General features: G+C 39.8%; 1 protein-coding gene across 4 annotated transcripts in view; it reads left to right on the top strand.

Moving 5' to 3' along the window:
• DHFR (dihydrofolate reductase) overlaps window positions 1-9,870 on the top strand; it is a 22,593-nt gene that overhangs the window by 3,086 nt on the left and 9,637 nt on the right. For all 4 annotated transcript variants that reach the window (XM_023510912.1, XM_023510911.1, XM_023510909.1 and 1 more), the window contains 2 exons: window positions 1,386-1,491; window positions 9,101-9,227. In XM_023510912.1, coding sequence (XP_023366680.1) covers window positions 1,406-1,491; window positions 9,101-9,227 — 213 coding nt within the window. In that variant the 5' untranslated portion in view covers window positions 1,386-1,405. The remainder of the gene's footprint in view (window positions 1-1,385; window positions 1,492-9,100; window positions 9,228-9,870) is intronic.

The raw sequence follows: 9,870 nt of genomic DNA, 5'->3' as shown, positions 1-9,870 counted from the left end.
AGTCTTCTGCCTCAGCCTCCCAAGTAGCTGGGACCACAGGCCCCTGCCACAACGCCCAGCTATTTTTTGGTTGCAGCCGTCATTGTTGTTTGGTGGGGGCCTGGGCTGGATTCGAACCCACCACCTTAGGTGTATGTGACTGGCACCTTAGCCACTTGAGCCACAGGTGCCGAGCCTTAATTTTTTTTTTTGATACTGAGTCTCACTATTCACCCTCCATAAAGTGCTGTGGCGTCACAGCTTACCACAACCTCAAACTCTTGGACTTAAGCTATTCTCTTACCTCGGCCTCCCAAGTGTTGGGACTACAGGTGCCCATCACAACACCCACCTATTTTTTTGTTGTTGCAGTTGTTTAGCTGTCCCAGGCCAAGTTCAAACCCGCAACCCTCAATGTATGTGGCTGGTACTATAACCACTGTGCTATGGGCGCCGAGCCAGTTTTAATTTTTTTAAAGGCAATCTCCTAGTGCTACGGGCGCCGAGCCAGTTTTAATTTTTTTAAAGGCAATCTCCAAGTTGCCAACATGACAATCATATCTATGCACACATATACAGTAAGTGCTCACTTAACCTCATGCATAGGCTCTTGGAAACTGTGACTTTAAATGAAGCAATGTATACTAAAACCGAATGACCATAGGCTAATTGATATAAACAGGAGTTCCTGTGCTGTATTTCTAGTCAGAAAACATCACCAAACTCCCTAAAGACAGACCCAAAACATTTCTAATATTAATATTAAATCTTATTTAAGAAAGATTAATGAAAATAAGTAAGATATTTACCAGCTTATTCCATTTCAGGGCTGTAGGTAGCCAGCGCCTATCCTGGTAGTTCTGAGTGCACTCACACACACACCTACCCACAGTCACTTGGAGACAATTTAACACCTTTCTTTACCTAATGTGCTTATCTTTAGGTTGTGGAAGGAAACCAAAGTACCTGGGAAAAACCCGCAAATACATGGGGGACAATGTGTAGACCCCACACACACAGTAGCCCCAGCCAGGAATGAATTACTTTTTTCAACATTGTAACAAAACAACATTGAGTGAAACAATGTTATTTGAGGACCTGCTACCCTGTTTCCCCAAAAATAAGATGTTGTCTTATATTTATTTTTTCTCAAGAAGACACACTAGGGCTTATTTTCGGGGATGTCTTCCTCTCCACACCAAAATGCATGGCGTGGCTGTGCAGATACACCCATCACTAGGTCTTATTATTGGGGTAGGGCTTATATTTAACAAAAGGATAGAAATCCTGCTAGAGCTTATTTTTTGGATAGGTTTTATTTTCAGGGAAACACGGTATATATAAATGTAAAAATGTATGAAAATACATGTATAGTCCTAAAATATCCTTTCTATATGATTTTATAGGTAAACAGAATCTGGTGATTATGGGTAGGAAGACCTGGTTCTCCATTCCTGAGAAGAATCGACCTTTAAAGGACAGAATTAATATAGTTCTCAGTAGAGAACTCAAGTAAGTACTATAACATAAATCACTTTTTTTAGTATCACATAAAATCAAAATAACTGTGTCTTGGGACTTGCTAAAATTAAGTGACAATCTCTCTTAGATCCAGCCCTAAATGTAATAAGACATGATGGACTGAAACAGGTCATAATCTCATAGACATGCCCAGTGGGCTGGGAGGTGGGAGGGATAATCACATTAAGACTGCCCAAGGCAACTCCCCAGGTTTGACCTTTACCATGGCTTCCAGGTGTGATATATTGAGATTTTTATTTTGTTTTTGTTGTTGACTGTTCCTACCCACTACATTTCCTGAACCTCAGGAGGTTTTTCTTTTGGGAGAAGGGCTTTGACCAAAATTGGACCTAAGGGAAAATGTGGGGCCTAGCATGTTAATCACTCTTTCTTAAACTAACAAGGTAATAAAAAAAAAAAAAAGGGCTTGGCACCCGTAGCACAGTGGTTACAGCATCAGCCACATACACAGAGGCTGGGGGGTTCAAACCCAGCCCAGGCCAGCTAAACAACAGTGACAACTGTAACAAATAGCTGGGCGTTGTAGCAGGCGCCTGTAGTCCCAGCTACTGGGGAGGCTGAGGCAAGATAATCACTTAAGCCCAAGAGTTTGAGGTTGCTGTGAGCTGTAATGCCATGGCACTCTACCGAGGGCAACATAGTGAGACTCTGTCTCAAAAAGAAAAAAAAGATGCAGTGTTGTAGTTCACTACTTGCTTGAGAACAGTGGTCGTAATTATTCTTTTCCCACGTGTGTTAGGGTTCAACTAGAGAAGCACACCCAGTAAAAGGGATGTGTGTGTGTACATTAAAGAGTTTTATTACAAGGAATTGTCCTATACAATTGGCTAGAGGAATCCAGAAATCTGAAGGGCAGGCTGGAGCTCTTCAGCAGGAGGCGAAACTGCACAGGGGACATTTTGTCTTCAGGGAATCTCTACTCTGCTCTTAGGCCTTACAACTGATGAAATCAGGCCCACCAGATTAAGGTCAGCAAATTGTGGATGGAATTACATCTACATAATTCTCTTGCAGCAACACCTAGATTAGTGTCTGTACAGCTGGGGATTATAGTCTAGCCAGGTTAACACCATGGGAAAGAAAAAACATTACACAGCTTATGGGCTAAAGGGATTCAGGCTTACATAGGTTTTTACCCCAAATTCCTCCTGGAGTGGCATGGGTCAAAACCTATAAGAAAGGGCACCAGAATATTTGCTCTGATTGCCTCTGGGTGATGGGAACTATGTTGCTGTGCATCTTGCCATCTGCTTCCATCCGTCATGCTATTCTTTCTCCTGGTTGCTGTTGTGATTATCTCCTTCCTTGGTAGAATTGAGATTCATAGACTATATTGCCATTCCCAGAGACTCCTTAATAACATTTTTAAATACCACTCAAGTTTATTTATGGCCAGTTTGAGCTTAAACAAGGAAATCTCAGTGGGGGAGATACTCGGTTGAGCTAGCATTTCTCCTCAAACAATAAGTCTGATTTCTTCGTTATGACGCCACCCCCACCCCCGTGGTAAATGTAATTGGATTTGTTTGCTTATCATATTTATATGTAGCATTTGTTGGTGTATTTAGCTTTGTTTCCAAAAAGGGCTAAGAAAATTTGAAGTCTTTATTATCAAGCATGCCAAGGAAATAAATAGTGATGCCAATTAGTAAAAAAAAAATCAGAGTTCTTTGTTTTTGTCCTTTCTCCTGCTTCCCTACTTGCTGGTCAGTGCCACACATATACTGAGCACCAGGAGTATGCCAGGCCCAGGGATTCTGAATGAAAGGGCAGAGATTTACACGTGGATGTCACTATTGCTTATACAAGCTTTTAAAGATACTTGAGGTTTACTCCCCCTCCCCAATAAAAGGAGAAACTGAATCCTCAAGGTCATCACAAAATTTACTGCCGAACACTAGTTGTTTGCAGTAACTATATCTTTGATAAGGTATAGTGGGAAAGATGCTTTTCCAAAGTTCTCTAGATAAACAAGTTGCCGCTTTAAAAGAACTGAGATGAGGGGCCTGGAGTGACTGTTGGTGGCTACAGGGTTTCTTTTTGGTTTGATGGAAATGTTCTCAAAGTAGATGCTTGCACAACTCTGTAAGTAAACTACAGGTTACAAGATTATACACTTTAAAAGGGTGAATTGTATGTTGTGTGGGTTATATCTCACTAAAGAGGTTTTAAAGTCTTTGGAACCAAAAATTAAGTAAAGTTTTACTACAGTGCTGTAGCTTTGACAGCATCTTTAATAAATTTGTGATAGTCTCTAATCTATGAACGTTAGCTAAACTTCATGGATTTAATTTTATGATCTTGCTGTCATATTCTCCACAGTGATTAATAGTTTCCCTTCTTAAAGTTTCAGTTCTCTCTCCCCCCCTCTCACACACTTGGTTTAGCAAACACTGGCTGACCTGGTTCCTTTTTTTTTTTTTTCTGAGACAGAGTCTCACTCTGTTGCCCTCAGTAGAGTGTCATGGTGTCACAGCTCACAGCAGCCTCACACTCATGGGCTTAAGCAATTCTTTTGCCTCAGCCTCCCAAGTAGCTGGGACTACAGGCGCCCACCACAACGCCCAGCTATTTTTTTGTTATAGTTGTCACATTGTTGTTTAGCAGGCCCAGGCTGGGTTCGAACCCATGAGCCCTGGTGCATGTGGCCGGCGTCCTAACACCTGAGCTACAGGTGCCAACCCTGACCTGGCTTCCTTATACTGAGAATGTGCTGTAGCATCTAGTAACTTTGTGGCATCAGGCAGGTTACAAGTAAGCCTTACTGAACCTCAATTTCCTTGCCTACTAACTTAGATTAATAATGACAGCTTCTTAAGAGTGAATTTGAAGATTGACTGAATTTTTGTATGTAAAGTTTCTGGCACACAGAAGGAAACAGATATCAGTTCCTCCCCTAGCAGCCATTGTTGCTGCTTTACAGCTTACAGAAAATATTAACATTAATAAGATTACAGTGAACAGGCTGATCTCACTTTACCTTAACATATCAATTTAATCTTACAATCTTCAGACAGAAATCCCCTCCTACCTAAAGCAGTGTTCTTCTCTCCCCCTGCCCAACACACACTTTATTCTACATTCTATTTCTTTTTTTCTTTAATCTCCTGTACCACACAATTGTTCCACACCATAGTATTTTCAACTTCACCACAGGTTACTTTTCTTCAATCTTCAGTTTCTCAGACTTTCTTGTGAATACCTGTAGTATAATCTTCAGCATTTCTATAGTAGTGTGTCACGTCTGTGTTCGTGCACATATTTTTCTCCTTTGATGCTCAGCTAAGGATTTGTGCCATGAGAAGTATTCTCCCTCATTGAGCCTCCCCTCTGTTCCCCTGTAACTTCCTCTGCACATCTGCATTGTATGTCTTTTCATTCTTTGTGACTACTCCTGAGATATTTCTCTGCCATCATGATCTTTTTTTGGTACAGGAACTGCATATTTTATCTGTTCATTGAAGTAAAAGTAGTCACACACATTTTTGGTTAGAGGCTCGGGCTGGTCTCAAACTCCTGAGCTCAAGCAATCCTCCTGCCTCGGCCTCCCAAAGTGCTAGGATTACAGGTGTGAGCCACCGTGCCTGGCCTCCCTGGTTGATTCCTTATACATTCTGATTTTTGGTCTATTGTTGGATGAAAAGCTGTCAATTTGTTCCCATTTCATAGAGTATCACTTACCCTGTTGATTATTTCCTTTGTGGTATAGAAGCTTTTGAGTTTAATTAAGTCCCATTTGTCTTTGTTTTTTATTATGAGCTTTTGCAATCTTAAGCCATAAAATCTTTGCCTATACCAACGTCCTGAAGAGTTTTCCTTATGTTATATTCTAATATTATTTGTTGTTTCAGGTCTTATGTTTAAGCCTTTCATGCATTTTTGAGTTGATTTTTCTAGATAGTGAGAGATAGCAGTCAGGTTTCATTTCTCTGGGAGTGGCTATCCAGTTTTCCCAGTACTGTTTATTGAATAGAGCATCATTTTTCCAGCATAAGTTCTTAGCAGCTTTGTTGAAAATCAGTTGACTATGAATTTATTTCTGGTGGGTTTGCTGTGGTTTTATTTCTGGGTTCTCTATTTTTTTCCATTTGTCTATGTGTCTGCCTTCATACCAGTACCATGCTGTTTTGGTTACTATAGCCTTATAATATATTTTAAAGTCAGATAATATGATGCCTCCAGCTTTGTTCTCTTTACTCAGGATTTCTTTCACTATTGAGGCTCTTTTGGTTCCATATGCAGTTTGATATTTTTTCTTTAAAGGAAGATTTACATTGAATCTATAAATCACTTTAGGCAGTAAGGACACTTTGACAGTATTGATTCTTCTAATCTCTATGCATGGGATATTTTCCATTTGTTTTTGTCATCTATGATTTCTTTGGCCGGTGTTTTGTAGTTCTCATAGAGCTCTTTCACCTTGATTAAGTATATTCCTAGACATTTTTACTTGCAGCTGTTGTAAATGGTATTGCGTTTCTTGATTTGACTCACAGCTTGACTATTAGTGTATACCAATGTTACTGATTTGTATACATTACTTTTGTAACCTTAAATTTTACTGAATTTAGTTATCAATTGTAGGAGTCTTTTGAAGGAATGTTCAGGGTTTTCAAGTTATAAGAGCATATCATTGGCAAACCAAGATAGTTTGACCTTTTTCCTGATTTGAATGCCCTTTATTTCCTTCACTTGCCTGATTGCTCTGGCTAGGACTTCCAGTTGAAAGCAGGGTATTGAAGTCCACAACTGTCATTTTATCACAGCCTATCTTTAGATCTACTAATAGTTTTATAAATCTGGGTTTTCTAGTATTGGGGTACACATACATTTAGAATTGTGATATCCTCTTGCTAGCTTGATCCCTCTATCATTATATGATAACCTTCTTTGTCATTTTTTTTTTCTTCTTGGCTCTTTTTCATGTACAGTTATATCTAAGTATAGCTATTCCTGTTCACTTTTGGTTTCCATTTACATGGAACATCTTTTTCCATCTGTTTATTTTTCAGTCTATATGTATCTTTATTGGTATAATAAGTTTCATGTAAGCAGCATATACAAGCAGTCCCCAAGTTCCAAACATCCAACTAACATATAACTCTGACTTGGAAAGTTTTTATATATTCATTAAATAGGTTTTCTAATGCTTTCCCTGTTCCTTTGCCCTTGGGGATACTGATGATTCAAATATTGAATTGCTTTATGTTGTCCTAGATTCACAAAGGCTTTGCTCACTCTTTTAAATTCTTTTTTCTTTATTTTTTATCTGACTGGATAAAGATTCAGGTAGAAGATTCTTTCTTCAACCTGATCTGGTCTAGTCTACTCCTGAAGCTTTCAAATGTCCTTTGTATTTCCTTCAGTGAATTCTTTAGTTCTAAAATTCCTTTCGGTTCTTTTTTTTTTTTTAATATCTCTTTGATAAATTTCTCATTCTTATCCTAAATTGTTTTTCTGATTTCTTTGTATTGTATTTCAGAATTCTTTTGTATATTACTGAACTTCATTAAAATAACTTTGAATTATCTTGGATCTTGAAAATTTCCAGGCAATGTGGTGGGTGCCTGTAGTCCTAGTTACTTGGGAGGCTGAGGCAAGAGGATCTCTTGAGCCCAAGAGTTTGAGGTTGCTGTGAGTTATGACATCATGGCACTCTTCTGGGGGGACGACAGAGAGAGACAAGAGGAGTGAAATAGAGAAGGAGAATAAATTAGTCTAAAATACTGTGACCAAAAATACAGGAGTCCTTGCTCCTAACGAAAGTAAAAATGGAAGTAAGAATAGAACCAACCAAACAAATTAGCAAAAGCAAAACACAACAAAACAAAAAAAACTCAAATTGCCAAAAACAGCAGCAACCTTAGCAACATAAAAAAGAAGAGAATAAAAAATAAAGGAAAAAAATAAGCTTGGCAACCATAGCTCAGCAGCTAGGGCACCTGGCCACATACACCAAGGCTGGCAGGTTCAAACTCAGTCTGGGGCCTGCCAAACAATAATAACTACAACAAAAAAATAGCCAGGTGTTGTGGCAGGCACCTGTAGTCCCAGCTACTGAGAAGGCTGAGGCAAGAGAATTGCTTGAACCCAAGAGTTTAAGTCTGCTGTGAGCTGTGATGCCACGGCACTCTACCAAGGGAGACATAGTAAGACTCTGTCTCAAGAAAAAAAAAGAACAAAACAATGACAACTGCAACAAAAGTAGCTGGGTGATGTGGTGGGCTAGTCCCAGCTACCTGGAAGGCTGAGGCAAGAATCACTTAAGCCCAAGAGTTTGAGGTTGCTGTGAGGCCACAGCACTCTACCAAGGGCAACATAATTAAACTGTGTCTAAATAAATAAACAAATACTAAAAAAAAGTTTTTATATATACACAGAAGGGACTCACTTTAATGGGAATATATATGTTACAATATATTGCCAAGACACCAGGTGTCACTGTGGTCTTTTTTTAAGAGATGGAGAATACAGCCAGCAACCTCTGTGGTTCTTACTCCTAACTTAGTTGCCTTCAGTGATCACCTGATTGCTTCCTCAGCATTCAGACCCCACCAGGTTGGGATGGTAAAGCTCTCCAGAATCCTTCAGGGGTTTGTCTCACAGTGCCCCCTGACACCAGTTCCCATGGGTACAGGAGTTCCTCAGCCTGTCAAAAGTGTAGTTCTGATCCTGGCAGGCAGAATTAAGACCACCATGCCTTAGGCCCCTGCTGAGACCTTCTCATGACTTTCAGTGGCAGCCCCCTGGCCACCAAGACCTTCCCAGTATGGTTGTCTCCCTAGCCACCAAACTGATAGCAAATCCACTCCAGGCGGCATTCATGTCTGGCTGCCGTATACTGTTCTAATCCTCCCATTCTTCCACGCTTTCCACCCAACTCGCAGATTCCCCCCACAACCAAAAAGGCTTCCTCCTGTCCCAGACCTGGTGTGGGAGTGCACAGAGAGGCACGTTGCCCACTATATAGGGCTAGCAATCACTTGCCCAATAAGTCAAATTTCCACCACTCCAGATCATAGGCTGTATCCAGCTCGCCAACTCCTGGCTGTGCTCCCTGAGCTATGACTCTAGGCAAGGTCCCACACCAGGTATGACTGGGCTCTCTCCTTTTCCCCAGTTGTAGTAGGAGAGCTGAGCTCAACAATCCTTCTGGTCTGCCATCTTTCCCCACCATCCCAGATGTGCAAGTCTTAAGTATACATTTGCTGAGTTATCACAAATACACACACCTGTGTTACCCAAGCCCTGTAGAAGATATAGAATATTCCTTCACCCTGAGAAAGTTCCTTCATGTTCTGTCCCACTTTAATCTTTATCTCACCCTTCCAGAGACAACTACTATTCTGTCTTCCAGTGATATCACAAGGTATCACATAGTTTTTTGATTCATTGGAACCATAGATACAGAAACGTAGGTTGAATTATTAGTAATCAGCCATACTGATGTTAAGTGCTTTTTATTGAAAGGATTCCTATTTATGATGATTTTAGTTTTATAATCACTACTTCCTATTCAGATTATTTTAGTATGGATGAGTTTTACAAAAATTGTGTAATTTTTTTTTTTTGACCACAGGGAATCTCCACAAGGAGCTCATTTTCTTGCTAAAAGTCTGGATGATGCCTTAAAACTTATTGAGGAACCAGAATTAGCAAATAAAGTAGACATGGTTTGGATAGTAGGGGGCAGTTCTGTTTATAAGGTAAGAAAGTTATCTGTAAATGTAAAGAAATGTTCTAACTTACTTTCTCTCAGCTTCCCTGCTATTTAAAGGGGAATGGAGGAGACAGAACATAACCCATTGTCAGAACTTACCAAAAAATTGAGCCATGGGCATAGGAAGCAGCCCATTATCCCTACTGTAAATTAGATATGTTGTCGATTTAAATAATTCATTGTTTGATCCTATCATCTAAACTAAATAAAAATGCAAAAGTAAATGTTTTTCCCCATACCAGTCTGTTTTCTTTATATTTATTTTTAATCGACAAATAGTTGTATATATTTATTGTGTACAACATACTGTTTTGAAATGTATACATTATGGAATGACTAAATCAAGCTAATTAACTTTTGCATTACCTCACTTATTTTTCTGTGGTAATAACACTTAAAATCTACTCTCAGCAATTTGCAAGAATATAATGCATTGGTCGGCACCTGTGGCTCAGTGAGTAGGCCACCTATATACTAAGGGTGGCCAGTTTGAACCCAGCCTGGGCCAGCTAAAACAGCAGTGACAACTGCAACAAAAATAGCCGGGCGTTGTGGCAGGCACCTGTAGTCCCAGCTACTTGGGAGGCTGAGGCAAGAGAATCACTTGAGCCCAAGAGTTTGAGGTTGCT

Source organism: Otolemur garnettii, unplaced genomic scaffold (assembly GCF_000181295.1).
Source record: "Otolemur garnettii isolate 467f Iridium unplaced genomic scaffold, OtoGar3 scaffold00017, whole genome shotgun sequence".
In the NCBI taxonomy this organism is placed as follows: Eukaryota; Metazoa; Chordata; class Mammalia; order Primates; family Galagidae; genus Otolemur; species Otolemur garnettii.
The sequence above is the reverse complement of the archived record's forward strand: the minus strand, read 5'-3'. Positions and strand labels throughout refer to the sequence as shown.